At 48.1% G+C, this 17,168-nt stretch overlaps 1 protein-coding gene across 2 annotated transcripts in view; it reads right to left on the bottom strand.

The window, feature by feature from the left end:
• Window positions 1-15,383, bottom strand: part of ANKRD42 (ankyrin repeat domain 42) — a 41,868-nt gene extending 26,485 nt beyond the window's left edge. The window contains exons 1-3 of one of the 2 annotated variants that reach the window (XM_073317214.1): window positions 15,272-15,383; window positions 14,209-14,229; window positions 1,400-1,563 (exon numbers count right to left, since the gene is read on the bottom strand). In XM_073317214.1, the coding sequence (XP_073173315.1) occupies window positions 1,400-1,489 (90 nt within the window). In that variant the 5' untranslated portion in view covers window positions 1,490-1,563; window positions 14,209-14,229; window positions 15,272-15,383. Of the gene's footprint in view, window positions 1-1,399; window positions 1,564-4,643; window positions 4,733-14,208; window positions 14,230-15,271 lie in introns of those variants that run through there. The other variant, XM_073317121.1, reaches the window with a different exon arrangement.
• Window positions 15,384-17,168: the final 1,785 nt, after the last annotated feature.

Genomic DNA, 17,168 nt, shown 5'->3' with positions numbered 1-17,168 from the left:
TACCTCTCTACAATTCTGATTATGTTTATTGCAAACAAAGAAAAATATCAACCTTTTGCCTTCCTACATTTTTCTGTTTAAATTCCTGGACTTGTGGTACCCTTTCTCTCCTCCCATCTTCCCATGACCAAGCCTCACTTTCAGAGGTATTATTTTGTGCTCTAATGGTCACTTCCAGCAACTCTAGGTGCCCTCCAGAGCATGAAATAAAACTTTATTTGTTAGGTGTACAACATTTTCTCCAGCAGCAGTTTAAGCCAGGCTCCATCACTGGTTCCTCTATTGTCTCTCTAACTGGGGCATTGGAGAAGGTTGGCTAGATGAGACTCAACCCAAACAAGACCACGACTTGACTTACAGGGTGGGGGAATCATTGGAAAAATGGCAGAAACTATAGAAACAGCCCAGACTGATGGGATATGAGCACAGTTTGTTTCTAAAGACCAAAAACCTGGGGGTCTTGTTAGCTCCCTGGTGGTTTCTGGACATGTGGAAAGCAGCAATGTATTTCTTATTACTTGCATTTAGCAAGCAGTTTCCTTTGGTATATGGATCTTACCAGAGTTACACATGCATTTGTCGCTTCAAGGTTAGATTGCTACGGTGCATTCCACATGAGGTTACAACATGACACAGCTGCTAGTTCAGAATGTGGTAGCCCAGTTTTTAATCTCTGGAAGCTCATAACACTTGTGCAGCGGTTGTCAACTGATTTACGGGTAAATAGTCACGGTGTTGATTTTGATCTGTAAAACTCTAAATGGTTACAGTCCTGTCAAGTCCTTCTTCAGTCACCTGATGTACTCAAACTAAGATTCCATTGGTATAAGAGGGAACTGGGCTGGTGGCACACTTCTCAGTTGAAATCAATGGCTCTTAAATTCGCTTTTCATCTAGTTGGCCAGAGCCCAGATTTGGTTACTTTTAGGATTTTCTGTAAATGTTACATATTTCCCTGGGCTTTCCCTGAAGTGAAGGGGAGGAGGACGGAACAGGTTGCTTGAGGGATGGAGGAAGGCATGAGTCTGTAAGGAAGACTATAAATGGAGCCTATGTTAGGACTGGGAAAGTCTCCTCTGGGTTTTTCTGTAATGTACTATGAAATCCTGTGACGCTGAATACATATAACATGCCTAGGGCATGGAAAAGGCACAATAAGTCTAGAAAACTGAAAAATAATATATTAATTTTTGCATCATATTTAAAGTGTATATGCATCATAAGTTCCTGCTTTACTAGTGCTGAATGGATTTACTAAGCAATAAATAGACAAAGAGATTATTGATTCAGCCAGATCAGCATGAGCTTGCAAGCCTGTGTTCAGTCTCTCCTATCCTGAGAAGGAAAGCATTGATCCATAAGAACCTTGTTGTGTCCTAGATCTAAAAAAATGTTTTACCTCCAGGCTTCCAGAGTGCGCTGCACAGTGCAAAGGTGTAAATTTATGGACTAAATCCACCTCATTAATACTGGCTCCGCTTTTTACCATTGATGCAAGTTGTTCTACATCACCGGCTTTCACTGCCTCATGTAGGTTAGCATAATTTGGCTTCTTCTTGACAGCTGTTGAAGAATAACAAAGGGTCATTAACCACTTGGATGACATTGTGGGGACATGAAACATGGAATGAATCAGCAGATGATGACATGGAAATGTTTATTAGTTTTGAAGATGCTCATCAGCAATATAATGAACCTGATCTTTACTCTGACAAAACTCCCCATCCCTAGTAGCCAATATAAACTTTTTCAGAATGAGGGCTGTAGGACTGGATGCTATGTCTGTGAGAACCTTTATCACACGGTCAAACCTACTGAAACATCAAGTTATCATTTAGCATATTTTGATACCAGAATGACAACTACTGTAGAGAGTGATTCTTTGTCCAGTAAAAACGCTTAGCTCTTACATAGTGTTTGTCATTAGCAGCTCTCCAAGCACATTGCAAAGGAGGTAAGCATCATTATCCCAATTTTACAGAAGCTGAGACACAGAGAGACAAGCCCAAGGTCACCCAGCAGGGGAGCCAGGAATAGATCCCAGTCCAGTGCACAATCCATTAGGCTACACTTACTCTATTAATCATCCTGTGTTGCTTGGTATTACTAATAGCTATGGCATTTCTACGGTAGCCATCAGCTTGTTATTATGGCCTGCAATCCTGCTCCCATTGACGTCTGTGACAAGAACATAAGAACGACCATACTGGGTCATACCAAAGGTCCAACTAGCCCAGTATCCTGTCTTCCGACAGTGGCCAGTGCCAGGTGCTTCATAGGAAATGAACCGAACAGGTAATCATCAAGTGACCCATCCCCTGTTGCCCATTCCCAACTTCTGGCAAACAGTCTCAATGACTTTGGTGATGCAGGATCAGGCTGTAAATTTACAGACAGTATCATCCAGAGAATCTGGCACTGGAGTGGGAATCAGGTGACATCAGTTCTCTTCTGGGCTTTTCCATAAACTAGTTGTGTGACCTTGGGCAAGTCACTTAGGGCCAAAATTTGCAAACCTAAATAAATGGCTTGGTATGAGCCCATGTATGGTTCTAGACAGTTAACTTCAGACAGCTAAGTTTAAAAGTAACCCAAAATGGCTAATAAGATGTCAGCAAAGAACCACCTTCCACAGCAGTGGTATCAGAGTGCACTATTGTGTTATTTCATTAGGTTTGCCAAGGTGATGAGGATCCTCACAGATACAGGATCCAATGCTACAGATCATACAAGTTTCAGAATGTGGGGCTTAACCTATTTGTGCCTCAATTTCTCCCTGTGCAAAGTAGGAATAATAATGGTTACTCAACACTGTAGAACAATTTTAGATGCTAAAGCATATACATGCTAAGTATTATTAGGAAATCACCACACGATTTATGTAAAAAGTGCATGAATGTCCCTAACAAGTGTTCTCTCTCTATCTCCACATATTATTGCTATTTATTTATTTGTATTGCAATGGCACTGAGAAGCCTCAGTTGTGAACCCAGAGCTCCACTGTGTTAGGTGCTGTATAAGCACAGAACAAAGAGATGGTCCAGGCCTCAACAATCTTGGGGGCTTACTTTTGGCTGGTGGTTTTGGGGGTTTTTTTGTTTTCTTTTGGAGAGGAGTTATTTGTTTTTGTTTGTTTATTTTCAGAAACAGTGTCAGCAGTATCATTAGGACAGTAACCCAACAGCCCTCAGTGGAACTATACTGATTTACATCAGCTGAGAATCTGACCTACTGTATTCAATGAGAAGAACATGTGGGCATTTTGACAATGTTAATGCAATGAGTTTGGGTTAAATAATCTTTTCCATAACACAAACACACAGAAGGGCTGGCAAACATGGTGAATTTTGACTTGTGCCATGTCCTTGGAAACACCTAATTGGTAAAGAGGGAGAAGTTTGCACTCCCCATTTTCTATTGAATGGACAGTGGCCCCCTAAAACTGCAGATATACTGAGATCTGCAACCTGAAAGGGTAAAGGTAATCCAGATGCCCAATACCTCTGTACTACTTCCCAGCTAACCTCCCAATTTGTCACATTGTATTGAACTTTTTATTGAAACTATTATCAAAGTGGTTATAGAGATTGTTCATTAACAGAAAGCCCAGTTTTCAGCAAACAAAAACATCAATAACCAATTTGGTGAAAATTTCAATACCATTTTTGAGGTAAAAAAATCTGGAAAAAATTTCAAAATATGAACAATAGTTTCATTCTGAACCCCGTGAAGGAGAAACAACGTTGAGACTTTGATTTTTTGTTGTTGTTAATTAGTAAAATAAATATGAATCAGCTACACACTGAACCTCTAAGGGGGTATTTCACAGTGCACACAGAAGGAAAGATGTTATGATAATAGCAATCATAACCTCTCTGTCTGAGCCACTTGCAGACTTTAATCAGGAACCTCAGTGAGCCTCATTTATTAGTGAGTCATCAATGGTACAGCCAGGAATAAAACCCAGGTGTCCTGACGCCCCAGGGCCATGCTTAACCATCTTTTTAACAGGTTTCAGAGTAACAGCCGTGTTAGTCTGTATTCGCAAAAAGAAAAGGAGTACTTGTGGCACCTTAGAGACTAACCAATTTATTTGAGCATAAGCTTTCGTGAGCTACAGCTCACTTCATCAGATGCATATCGTGGAAACTGCAGCAGACTTTATATATACACAGAGAATATGAACCAATACCTCCTCTATATATACACAGAGAATATGAACCAGTATGAACAGGACAGTGCGGTGGGAGGAGGTATTGGTTCATATTCTCTGTGTATATATAAAGTCTGCTGCAGTTTCCACGATATGCATCTGATGAAGTGAGCTGTAGCTCACGAAAGCTTATGCTCTAATAAATGGGTTAGTCTCTAAGGTGCCACAAGTACTCCTCATCTTTTTAACAGTTTGTCAAGCAGGATAAACGCAATGCAGTCACATCCCTGTGCTGTGACATGCCATTACCCGATGCTGGAGTAGGGCTTCCAGTCTACACAGATCAGGGTGGGGAGGAAGGAGCATTCAGAATAAGCTGCATGCCTCCCCCCTGCATGCCTCCCCGCAAAGTCATGAACCCTGTGGCTCCAGCCCTTGAGGAAGCAGCTTCATAGGTGCTGGGAAGGGGCAGGAGCTGAGCCAGGCTCACCAGCTGGAGTGGCAGAAGCAGCAGCCGCGTTCGTAGGCATGTTGGTCACTCAGCCAGGAGGGAGCCTTCCTCACTCACATCCTCCTCCTCTCTGTGCCTGCCCTGGCGGCTGCTGCAGAGGGGTTGCTATAGAAACAGTGTACACTTCCTGTGCTGATCACTTCCTCCCCTTGGCTGGGTGTCCCTGCAGCATGGCTGGGGAGGGGGGGGCTAGGGCCAATGTCACACGGGAAAGGGAAATGTCGGGCTGGGCTGGGCATGGCTGGGAGAGGAGGGTAGTGGTGTGGGGCAGGTCTAAGGTCTGTCAGTGTGGGAGGAAGACAGTGTCTTCTGGGGGGGTATTAGGAATCTGTGAGCGGGAGAAGAGGGCAGTGTCAGGGTGTCTGTGAGGGGTGTAGGTACCAGGGGGTTGTGAGCGGGGGAGGAGGGCAATGTCAGGGGGTGTGTGAGGGGTGTAGGTACCAGAGGGTTGTGAGGGACGGAGTAGGGCAGTGTCAGGGTGTTTGTGAGGGCTGTAGGTACCAGGGGTCTGTGAGTGGGGGATGAAGGCAGTGTCAGGGGGTGTGTGAGGGGTGTAGGTACCAGGGGTCTGTGAGCGGGGGAGGAGGGCAATGTCAGGGGGTGTGTGAGGGGTGTAGGTACCAGGGGTCTGTGAGCGGGGGAGGAGGGCAGTGTCAGGTTGTCTGTGAGGGGTGTAGGTACCAGTGGGTTGTGAGGGACGGAGTAGGGCAGTGTCAGGGTGTTTGTGAGGGTTGTAGGTACCAGGGGTCTGTGAGTGGGGGATGAAGGCAGTGTCAGGGGGTGTGTGAGGGGTGTAGGTACCAGGGGTCTGTGAGCAGGGGAGGAGGGCAGTGTCAGGGGGTGTTGAGGGGTGTTGGTACCAGGGGGTTGTGAGCGGGGGAGGAGGGCAGTGTCAGGGTGTGTTGAGGGGTGTTGGTACCAGGGGTCTGTGAGCAGGGGAGGAGGGCAGTGTCAGGGGGTGTTGAGGGGTGTAGGTACCAGGGGGTTGTGAGCGGGGGAGGAGGGCAGTGTCAGGGTGTGTAGAGGGGTGTTGGTACCAGGGGTCTGTGAGCGGGGGAGGAGGGCAGTGTCAGGGTGTCTGTGAGGGGTGTAGGTACCAGGGGTCTGTGAGCGGGGGAGGAGGGCAGTGTCAGGGTGTCTGTGAGGGGTGTAGGTACCAGAGGGTTGTGAGGGACGGAGTAGGGCAGTGTCAGGGTGTTTGTGAGGCTGTAGGTACCAGGGGTCTGTGAGTGGGGGATGAAGGCAGTGTCTGGGTGTCTAGATCTCAGGGGGGGATCTGTGAGTGTGGGGAGGAGAGCAGTGTCAGGGTGTCTGGGGTGTCTAGATCTCAGGTCTGTGAGTTGGGAAGGAACACAGTTTTATGGTGTCTGTGGGGAGTCTGTAAGTGGGGAGAAGGGCATTGTCAGTGTGTCTATGACGGGTGTAATTATCAGGGGTCTCTGTGAGTGGGAATAGAGGGTAGTGTCTGGGGGGGTCTAGGTATTGGGTCTGTGGGAGAAGTAGGGCAGTGTCAGGGTGTCTGTGAAGGGTGTAGGTCTTAGAGGTCTGGGAGTGGGGGAGGAGGGAAGTGTCAGTTGTGTGTGTAACAGGTGTCTTTGAGTGGGGGGGGTCGTAACTGTGGGGATGGATGTGGGTCTCTCTAAAGAGACATATCAGGTGTGTCTCAGGGAAAAGGTGGTTGGAGGTCTCTTTAAAGGTGACCTGTTTGATAAAAAGAAAAGGAGTACTTGTGGCACCTTAGAGACTAACCAATTTATTTGAGCATAAGCTTTCGTGAGTTACAGCTCACTTCATTGGATGCATCCATGCCTGTCTGGCATGATGTGAGCTGTAGCTCACGAAAGCTTATGTTCAAATAAATTGCTTAGTCTCTAAGGTGCCACAAGTACTCCTTTTCTTTTTGCGAATACAGACTAACACCGCTGCTACTCTGAAACCTGTTTGTCTGATGGATCTCTGTAAAGTGAGTGAGGTGTATGTAAGTGGATGACTAGGGAAGCAATATGGCATGGGATCTCTGTAGGGAAGTCCCTATGTGGAGAGATGTTTGTGTGTGTCTCCCATTTTGAGTAGAGCGGGCTGTGTAATAGAATGCTAAACTATATTATACTGTTGAACCACTGGGTGGTGCTGTGTGTAACAAACCTTATTTAAACTAAGCTCAGCCCTGGTGAGTATTTTGCTCTGAAAGAAGCTCTGTGACCCTCCCATGTCTGGTACAGGAGCATGACATAGTGTCAGGTTGGTTCCTGTGCAGAGTTCCTCAGAGAGGTGCATGTAAATGAGATCAGTTTATTTCACTCTGACAAATATAAAACTTTTAAATCTGTTATGGAATGTCCAGCCAGCCACTCCCAGTCCCTATACAAGCCCAAATTAATGGTGTTAAATTTGCAAATGAATTTTAGTTCTGCAGTTTCTCTTTGAAGTCTGTTTTTGAAGTTTTTTTGTTGATGGATGGCTACTTTTAAATCTGTTATAGAATGTCCAGGGAGATTGAAGTGTTCTCCTACTGGCTTTTGTATGTTACTATTCCTGATGTCTGATTTGTGTCCATTTAGTTATTGTCCGGTTTGGCCAATTTACATGGACAGTGCTGCTATGGCAACCTAGTCAAAGTGATGAGGATGGTTAAGATAACCTAGTGATGAGGATGGCTTCTGGGTCATCTTCAGTCCTCTTCTTTGTGAGTTTTATTTGAATGCTTGGAGCTGGAGCAGTGTTTGAAGGTCTTGCTGCAGGATTTGCATTTGACTCTTGAAGTTGTAAGAGGGTCACTATTTGTTGGACAAGGCATTGTTGCTGTTCTTATTGCTGCACTGCCAACTCCTGAATGAGTTGCTGCTGTTGTTGTATCTCCTGTTGTTGCTCCTAGGTGGCCATTTTTTGAAACACCTGGTACTGTTGTTGCTGCAGTTGGGCTACCTGGTGTTGTTGGCTGCCCAATAGACACTTCAATAATTTAACCTTACCTCTTTTTAGGTCTCACAGCAGGTCTAGGATGTTGCCTGCTTTCTCTGCCAAACTATGATGGGGGCTGGGCTTATGTGTAGTGCCACCTAGTAGTTACATCACTGGGTATCAACTCTCCCCATCTCTGGCCTTCCTCGCCAGCAATCATTCCAGTGCTGTGGTGGTTCAGCTTTTGGTAGGTAATGACTTGACCCACAGGGCCACTTCACCAATTGAAGTATGCCCACTTCTGGGTTAATGAAATGTATACAGTCCAACATCCCCACAAAAGAAAGGGTCTTCAACCCACATGTCGCCTATGAGTGCCACACCCTTCACTCAGGGTTTACAACGTCTCTATCCTCTCCTCCTGTCTAAGGGAGAGAAAAGAGGTTTATCCACTCAGATCACCTTTCAGGTTCGAGTCAGAGTCATCAACATTTCTAAAGGGTCTGGGCCACTGCTCAAGATCAGAACCTCAGTGGATCTTTCTCACAGTGAAAGCACTCTTGGGTTTTGGCTGTGATGTCAAAGATGTCTAAAATGGCCACCTTGACTGATGCATAGTCAGGCCTGGCCATGGCACCAAGACCATGATATGGGGCTTTTGCCAGCCCCATCAGGGAGGGTGCTAACAGTGTGGAACCAAACATTTTAGCACCCAGGACAAGCAAGCATATTTGCTCCCCAACTAGAGCCTTGCCTGGGACTATTTATTTAATCCCACCATGCCACCCCATTGGAACGTAATGGAATTAAAAGAATAGTCTTCCCACCCCACAAATCATAGAATCATAGAATATCAGGGTTGGAAGGGACCTCAGGAGCTCATCTAGTCCAACCCCCTGCTCAAAGCAGGACCAATCCCCAATTAAATCATCCCAGCCAGGGCTTTGTCAAGCCTGACCTTAAAAACTTCTAAGGAAGGAGATTCTACCACCTCCCTAGGTAATGCATTCCAGTGTTTCACCACCCTCCTAGTAAAGAAGTTTTTCCTAATATCCAACCTAAACCTCCCCCACTGCAACTTGAGACCATTACTCCTTGTCCTGTCCTCTTCTACCACTGAGAATAGTCTAGAACCATCCTCTCTGGAACTACCTCTCAGGTAGTTGAAAGCAGCTATCAAATCCCCTCTCATTCTTCTCTTCTGCAGACTAAACAATCCCAGTTCCCTCAGCCTCTCCTCATAAGTCATGTGTTCCAGACCCCTAATCATTTTTGTTGCCCTTCGCTGGACTCTCTCCAATTTATCCACATCCTTTTTGTAGTGCGGGGCCCAAAACTGACACAGTACTCCAGATGAGGCCTCACCAATGTCGAATAGAGGGGGACGATCACGTCCCTCGATCTGCTCGTTATGCCCCTACTTATACATCCCAAAATGCCATTGGCCTTCTTGGCAACAAGGGCACACTGCTGACTCATATCCAGCTTCTCGTCCACTGTCACCCCTAGGTCCTTTTCCGCAGAACTGCTGCCTAGCCATTCGGTCCCTAGTCTGTAGCTGTGCATTGGGTTCTTCCGTCCTAAGTGCAGGACCATGCACTTATCCTTATTGAACCTCATCAGATTTCTTTTGGCCCAATCCTCCAATTTGTCTAGGTCCCTCTGTATCCTATTCCTGCCCTCCAGCGTATCAACCACTCCTCCCAGTTTAGTATCATCCGCAAATTTGCTGAGAGTGCAATCCACACCATCCTCCAGATCATTTATGAAGATATTGAACAAAACCAGCCCCAGGACCGACCCCTCGGGCACTCCACTTGACACCGGCTGCCAACTAGACATGGAGCCATTGATCACTACCCGTTGAGCCCGACAATCTAGCCAACTTTCTACCCACCTTATAGTGCATTCATCCAGCCCATACTTCTTTAACTTGCTGACAAGAATACTGTGGGAGACTGTGTCAAAAGCTTTGCTAAAGTCAAGAAACAATACATCCACTGCTTTCCCTTCATCCACAGAACCAGTAATCTCATCATAGAAGGTGATTAGATTAGTCAGGCATGACCTTCCCTTGGTGAATCCATGCTGGCTGTTCCTGATCACTTTCCTCTCATGCAAGTGCTTCAGGATTGATTCCTTGAGGACCTGCTCCATGATTTTTCCGGGGACTGAGGTGAGGCTGACTGGCCTGTATTTCCCAGGATCCTCCTTCTTCCCTTTTTTAAAGATTGGCACTACATTAGCCTTTTTCCAGTCATCTGGGACTTCCCCCGTTCGCCACGAGTTTTCAAAGATAATGGCCAATGGCTCTGCAATCACAGCCACCAATTCCTTTAGCACTCTCAGATGCAACTTGTCCGGCCCCATGGACTTGTGCACATCCAGCTTTTCTAAATAGTCCCTAACCACCTCTTTCTCCACAGAGGGCTGGCCATCTACTCCCCATGTTGTGATGCCCAGCACAGCAGTCTGGGAGCTGTCCTTGTTAGTGAAGACAGAGGCAAAAAAAGCATTGAGCACATTAGCTTTTTCCACATCCTCTGTCACTAGGTTGCCTCCCTCATTCAGTAAGGGGCCCACACTTTCCTTGGCTTTCTTCTTGTTGCCAACATACCTGAAGAAACCCTTCTTGTTACTCTTGACATCTCTTGCTAGCTGCAGCTCCAGGTGCGATTTGGCCCTCCTGATTTCATTCCTACATGCCCGAGCAATATTTTTATACTCTTCCCTGGTCATATGTCCAACCTTCCACTTCTTGTGAGCTTCTTTTTTATATTTAAGATCCGCTAGGATTTCACCGTTAAGCCAAGCTGGTCGCCTGCCATATTTACTATTCTTTCGACTCATCGGGATGGTTTGTCCCTGTAACCTCAACAGGGATTCCTTGAAATACAGCCAGCTCTCCTGGACTCCTTTCCCCTTCATGTTAGTCCCCCAGGGGATCCTACCCATCCATTCCCTGAGGGAGTCGAAGTCTGCTTTCCTGAAGTCCAGGGTCCGTATCCTGCTGCTTACCTTTCTTCCCTGTGTTAGGATCCTGAACTCAACCAACTCATGGTCACTGCCTCCCAGATTCCCGTCCACTTTTGCTTCCCCCACTAATTCTTCCCTGTTTGTGAGCAGCAGGTCAAGAAAAGCTCCCCCCCAGTTGGCTCCTCTAGCACTTGCACCAGGAAATTGTCTCCTATGCTTTCCAAAAACTTCCTGGATTGTCTATGCACCGCTGTATTGCTCTCCCAGCAGATATCCGGAAGATTAAAGTCACCCATGAGAACCAGGGCGTGCGATCTAGCAGCTTCTGCGAGTTGCCGGAAGAAAGCCTCATCCACCTCATCCCCCTGGTCCGGTGGTCTATAGCAGACTCCCACCACTACATCACTCTTATTGCTCACACTTCTAAACTTAATCCAGAGATACTCAGGTTTTTCTGCAGTTTCGTACCGGAGCTCTGAGCAGTCATACTGCTCCCTTACATACAGGGCTACTCCCCCACCTTTTCTGCCCTGCCTGTCCTTCCTGAACAGTTTATAACCATCCATGACAGTACTCCAGTCATGGGAGTTATCCCACCAAGTCTCTGTTATTCCAATCACGTCATAATTCCTTGACATCACCAGGACCTCCAGTTCTCCCTGCTTGTTTCCAAGGCTTTGTGCATTCGTATATAAGCACTTGAGATAACCTGCTGATCGCCCCTCATTCTCAGTATGAGGCAGGAGCCCTCCCCTCCCAGACGTTCCTGCCTGTGCTTCCACCCAGTATCCCGCTTTCCCACTTACCTCAGGGCTTTGGTCTCCTTCCCCCGGTGAACCTAGTTTAAAGCCCTCCTCACTAGGTTAGCCAACCTGCTTGCGAAGATGCTCTTCCCTCTCTTCGTAAGATGGACAAATGACATAAACGTCCCAGCCAGCAGCTGCTGCTCTCCAGCCACCTAGCTCTGAAGACAGCACCACTGCCAGCAACAGCACAGAAGTAAGGGTGGGCCATGCCACCCTTACTTGTGCGGTGCCTTCAGAGCTGGATGACTGGAGAGTGGTGACAGCTGGATGGCTGCTCAGCTCTGAAGGCAGAGCCACCGCCACCAGCAACATGGAAGTAAGAGTGGCATAGTATATATTGCCACCTTTACTTCCATGCTGCTGCTCATGGCAGAACTGCCTTCCATGCTGGGTGGCCAGATAGTGGTGGCCGCTGCCAGGTCACCCAGCTCTGAAGACAGCGCTGCCATTGGTAACAGCGCAGACATAAGGGTGTCAGGGTATGATATTACTCCCATTACTTCTGTGCTCAGAAGTAAAGGTGGCATGCTATGGTATTGCCATCTTTACTTCCGGGCTGCTGCAGATGGCAGAGTTGCCTTAGAGCTGGTGGCCAGATCGCGGTGGCCATTGGCTGGCCACCCAGCTCTGAAGGTAGCATCACCAGCAGCAGCAGCACAGAAGTAAGGGTGGCAGGGTATGGTATTGCCAGCCTTACTTCCACACTGCAGCTCGTCACTGGGTCAGCGGGGATCCTACCAAAACATGCTGACTTAGCTTTTGGTTCTATAACCATTTCCATGTATAGTCCCTCTGGTCTACTTCCGATACAGCAGTCCGGGAGTTTCCGGGGACTCTGGGTTCCTCCGCCTGTGCAGCTCTCAGCAGCTCCGTCCTCTCTTGGGCATCTTCAGGTAGCCAGGTATCTGCCTGGATCTCAGCAGGCCTGGCTTCTGCAATCGGGCTTCTGCAGCTCCTGGGCTGGAGTCAACGATGTGTGTCCACCCCCCTTGATGTTCAGCCCTGACTGAGCTGAGCTGCTCCCTTTTATACTAGTGCTCCAACTGGAGCATGCGCAGCAGGGGTGAGAGGGCATGGCTTCCTCAGCCCACAGTGAGGGGTTAACCCTTCCCTGTTCAGTGTGGGGAGAGTACACCCCATCACAGAGGGTGACTATTTGTTGCATGAGGCATTGTTGCTGTTCTTATTGCTGCTCTGCCAATTCCTGAATGAGCTGCTGCTGTAATATCTCCTGTTGTTGCTCCTGGTTGGCCATTTGTTGGAGCAGCTGGTACTGTTGTTGCTGCAATTGGGCTGCAGGTTACTGTTGACTATCTAACAGCCACTTCAATACTTTTACCATATCTAGCCTTTTTCTCTTTTTTAGGCCTATCAGCAGGTCTGGGATGTTGCCTGCTTTCTTTGCCAACTGTGATGAGGGCCGGGTTTATGTGTGGTACCACCTAGTAGGTACATCACTGGGTATCAACTGTCCTGTCTCTGGCCTCCCTTGCTAGCCATCACTCCAGTGGCAGTCCACCTTTTGATAGGCAGTGACTTGACCCACAGGGCCACTTCACGAATTGAAGTTCACCCCCTTCTGAGTTAAGAGTCCAGTACAGTGTATACAGTCCAACATCCCCACCAAAGAGTCTTCAACCCACATGTTGCCTGTGAGTGGCACACCGTAGACTCAGGGCTTACAACATCTCTATCCTCACTTCCTCTCCAAAGGAGGGGAAAGGGTTTTATCCCCCCTCCACGAAAAAGGGTGGTTCATAGGGGAGCCCAGGCCCTCCCTCTCCAATTGGCATATGGTCAAATGCCTCATCAGTGATCCTCCAGAAGTTAGAGCCCAGGGCTCCCTAGTCTTAGGGAAGGGCTAGTCCCTTCTCTCAGGCCTGGGGTAGCTGCTGCTTGCAGAATCTTTCTTGTAGCCAGGACTTCTGCTGCATCCTTATTCAGGAGCTCTCAAGGTAAAGCCTCTCGTTCTCTGCTGTCTCGCTCCCTTCTGAGTTGTCTGGCTCCCTTCTAAACTCCTTGTAAACAGGGACCTTGGAAAGCCAGTTGACCCAGTGGTTGCAATATTTGGCTTCCTGCTTGACCTCCTGTTTCTGTGTATAATCAGTCTTTAAGGCAGGTAGCAGTAGGGGGACCCGGGCCCTTGCACTCCAGCATGTCCCAGCCCAGGGCCCTGTGTAAATTAACCCCGGAATAGGGGACCTTCCAAGGGGAAGTCTACATTTGCTGCCCTGGGCTACTTCCTGCTGTTGCTCCTTCGGTTTGGGGCATGGCCCCTATAGTCCAAGTACCTGTGGTGGCTTGTCTCTAGAATGATCCCTCATAGACCCTGTGCAGCATCCTGCTGAGGTTCCAGGTTCCTCCAGGTGGGGCAACACCCACCAGGTCTCTGCGCTTCTGTCACCCAGGTTCCTCTAAGGATGGGTGCTCCTAAGTCTCTTTCTCCATGTCCTTTGACCTGGAAGACAGTGCTGGGTTCCTGGTGGATGCCTTGGCTGGCAGGCTAGCTCCTCTCTCTTCACCAGTCAGCCCCAAACTGAGTCAGGTTCTCTTTTTTTCTCTCCCCTCCAGGCCTGGCATTAGCTGCAGGTATCACAGAGGGGGCTAGCTGGGCCCAAAGGCTCTCCTTAACCCCTTCTGTGCTAACGGGTGGTTTCTCTGCTTCACCACACTCCTCGTCCAGCTAGAGGAGGTTCTGTAGTTCAATGGGGTGAGATCACAGCGGCCCAGGACTGCTATCTAACCCTCCTGGCCCAGTGTGGGGTTTATACACCCCATCATAGGCGTCCTAAGAGGCACAGCCCTTGCAGCGCCTCAGGCATCTGGCAAAAAGAATGGATGGTGTGGAGTTGGCACATTACCTTGTCCGTGACATCTTCCTGCTGCAAGAGAACAAGAACCTGTCAGAGACTTGGATGCCCTTAGGAATCAGGAGGGATTAATGGCAATAGAAACCAGCAGCATTTCCACCCATCATCTGCCCGGGTCTCCGGGGCAGGTATACTCTCCTGACTGCTGGGATGGACTCTTGCCTTTCTCTCTAGTGACCTCCAGTGCTAAACAACCTCCCCCCATCCCCTCATTGTAGGGTGAGCGTCAGCTTCCATTTCCTCAGCCTCCCTCTGATAGGTGTTCCATCTCCAAACCCACCTGGGGACTCAGCTCATGTTATCAGAATCTCTCCTCCACCATCCACTCAGCCAAGTCATGGCAGGGATGGGGCTCTAGCAGCGTGGGTGGGAGGGTTTCTGGCAGCAGTAATATGGGATGGGGGAGGCTGAGCTCTTTCCCCAAGTGACCCTCAGTGACTAATGGTGAAGCTGCAGGTTGGCAGCCCTAGTGAATGAGGCTGATCAACAGTCCCTGTGGATGGAATCATCCAATTCTCCCCAGAGCAGGTCCAGCCTGGGCAACAGCAAAGCAATTTCCCCCAGCTCACATGCCTCACCCCTGCCCGGTCAGTTTGCCATGGCCAAGGTAATGTACCAGCTCTGCACCATCCTGGCCCCCCAAAGCTGCCAGTGATAGGGGCAACTCTAAATGGCGTATCTGGTGACATGGACACTAGACCACTGGGAACTGGGCTGAGGCCCTATGGGGCAGGAAAGGCTCATAGACATCTCTAGGGGATTCTCTTGCCCATACCATGAGCAATGGCAGCTTCTCCTGGTGGTGTAACTCTTGTAATTAAATAGACTTGCTAAAGAGCTGGTTCTGAACTGCTCAGGGACAAGCTGTCTCCATCCTGCTTGTGGAGGTGAATTCATCTCCCATCCCAATGGCACCAGCTCCGACTCATTCCCCGCCAAGCTTGTTGCTGCCCAGCCACTGAATGGCATTAGGATGGGAATGATTTTCCATAGCCTAAAGGTGAAAGGCAGTGGGTCCCACCCCCAAACTCCTGAGCCTAACCCAGCTGCTTACCTCATCACCCATCAGCTGATCGGCTTCCCCCAGAATGGAGTAGGCTAGGACCAGCCCAGCCTGGCTGATCTGGAGCAGAGGGTTGCAGATGGCCAGAGTTGCTGTTTTGAGGAATGATCTTCTCTGTACCTCCGAGAAGATATTTCCGAAGACCTGAAACCAACAGAACATGAGTCTTTAGATGACTGCCCAGAGCCAGGCTCCAAATCCTGGGCTGGAATGGTATTTCTGTCTGGTGACTCAGTTGCAGGCACTGACGGATCAAAAGCCTAGTGGCTCTTTCTGGAGGGGGAATCACAGCAGGGGCCATGATGTGCTGGGAATGTATCTGTGTGGGTGAGCAGGCATGCTCTGGAATGCAGCTCTCAGTGACAATGGGGCCCCTCGACTGCCTCCAACAGAGAAACTTCCTGAAAGTAGTTGCTTGAGGCATGGGACTTTTGGAGCTGACAGACCAAAGGTCTAGTCCCCTCCCCTTAATGATTTCTCTAGTAACTGGGTCTGGCGACTGAAGCGCACGGGTTTGTTCCAAGGAGAATCTAAACTGCAGCATGACAAAGACAATGTGACCTCACCACAAAGACAATAGTTCCCTGGTGGGGGTGGGTGGGTGTTCTGCTTCCTGACTTATGATGGCAAACCCCATCCATTTTCTGGGATTCCAACAAGGATCTGGTCAGGCAATAGCTTGGTGTATCCTGCCCACTCACCAACCCAGTGGCTCCCCTCTCAGAAACTCATGTGTCAGCCAGGGAGACAGGGACAGGAACTGGATTCCCAAAGACACAATCTTGCAGTAACTCACTCAGGATTCTTTTCATGCGACGTAGCAATGGATCCATGGAACACATGAAACCACTACCATTAGCAATGCTCCAACCCAGGACCTTTAATGCCATCCTCTTCCACTGGGCTGAACAAGGAAGTCTATGAGCTAAAAATAAGTAGCAGGATCTTGTCCAGTCTCCAGTATGCAGCCACTGCAGGGACACCCAGCCATCTAGCTATCATTATCTTAACAACAGACAGACAGACAGACAAAGGGAAAGTTTTTCCCAATTTTAAAAAGTTCTAGCCCTCCCATTGGCTCTTTTGGTCAGGTGCCCACTCCCTTCCTTTTATCTATGGGCTTTTTTAACCCTTTACAGGTAAAGCAAGTAGAGAACAGCTACTAACAGGGATTTTGTAGCTAACTGGCTGTCCATAAAAGGAAACTTCTCCCTCCTCCCCCCCCCCCCGCCCACTTCTTTTATCACATAGCCATTAATATCAAAGGCAGTTTTTGGTCCCAATCTTTTCCTTGCTGGTTTACCACTTTTCTTAGGGCAGTTTTTATTGTCCTGTTCGTTCTTTCTACCTGCCTGGAGCTTTGAGGATGGCCAGCTATATGTAGCCTCTGTTTAACACTGAAAGCTTGACACAATCCCTTTGTAATTTCTCCTATAAAATGAAGTCCCTGATCAGAAACTATTTCTATAGGGATCCCCCGTCTTATAATAACTTGATCCACTAGAACCCTAGCTGTAGTTAATGCTGTATTATTTTTCGAAGGGATTGCTTGAACCCATTTAGTGAAAGGATCAATTATCACAAGGCAATATTGATTTTCTCTTGCAGTTTTTGCAAGTGGTGTAATAAAATTGATTTGTACCTTGCCCATGGGCCTTCTGTTCTCTGATGGAATGGTCCTTTTACTACTTTGGTATCTGCATTATTAGCTAAACAGGGTAAACAATTGTTCACATATTGCTCTACATCCGCCCTCATACTTGGCTACCAACCTGCCATTTGCAGTTTATCAAGGGTTTTATCTATTCCCATATGCCCATTATTATGTACTAAGGAGATTATTTCATTGGGACTACCCATACAGACATATTATCTGTTTTAGTAGTTA

This window comes from Lepidochelys kempii, chromosome 1, assembly GCF_965140265.1.
Source record: "Lepidochelys kempii isolate rLepKem1 chromosome 1, rLepKem1.hap2, whole genome shotgun sequence".
NCBI classification, from domain to species: Eukaryota; Metazoa; Chordata; order Testudines; family Cheloniidae; genus Lepidochelys; species Lepidochelys kempii.
This window is presented reverse-complemented; position numbering and strand designations above follow the sequence as displayed.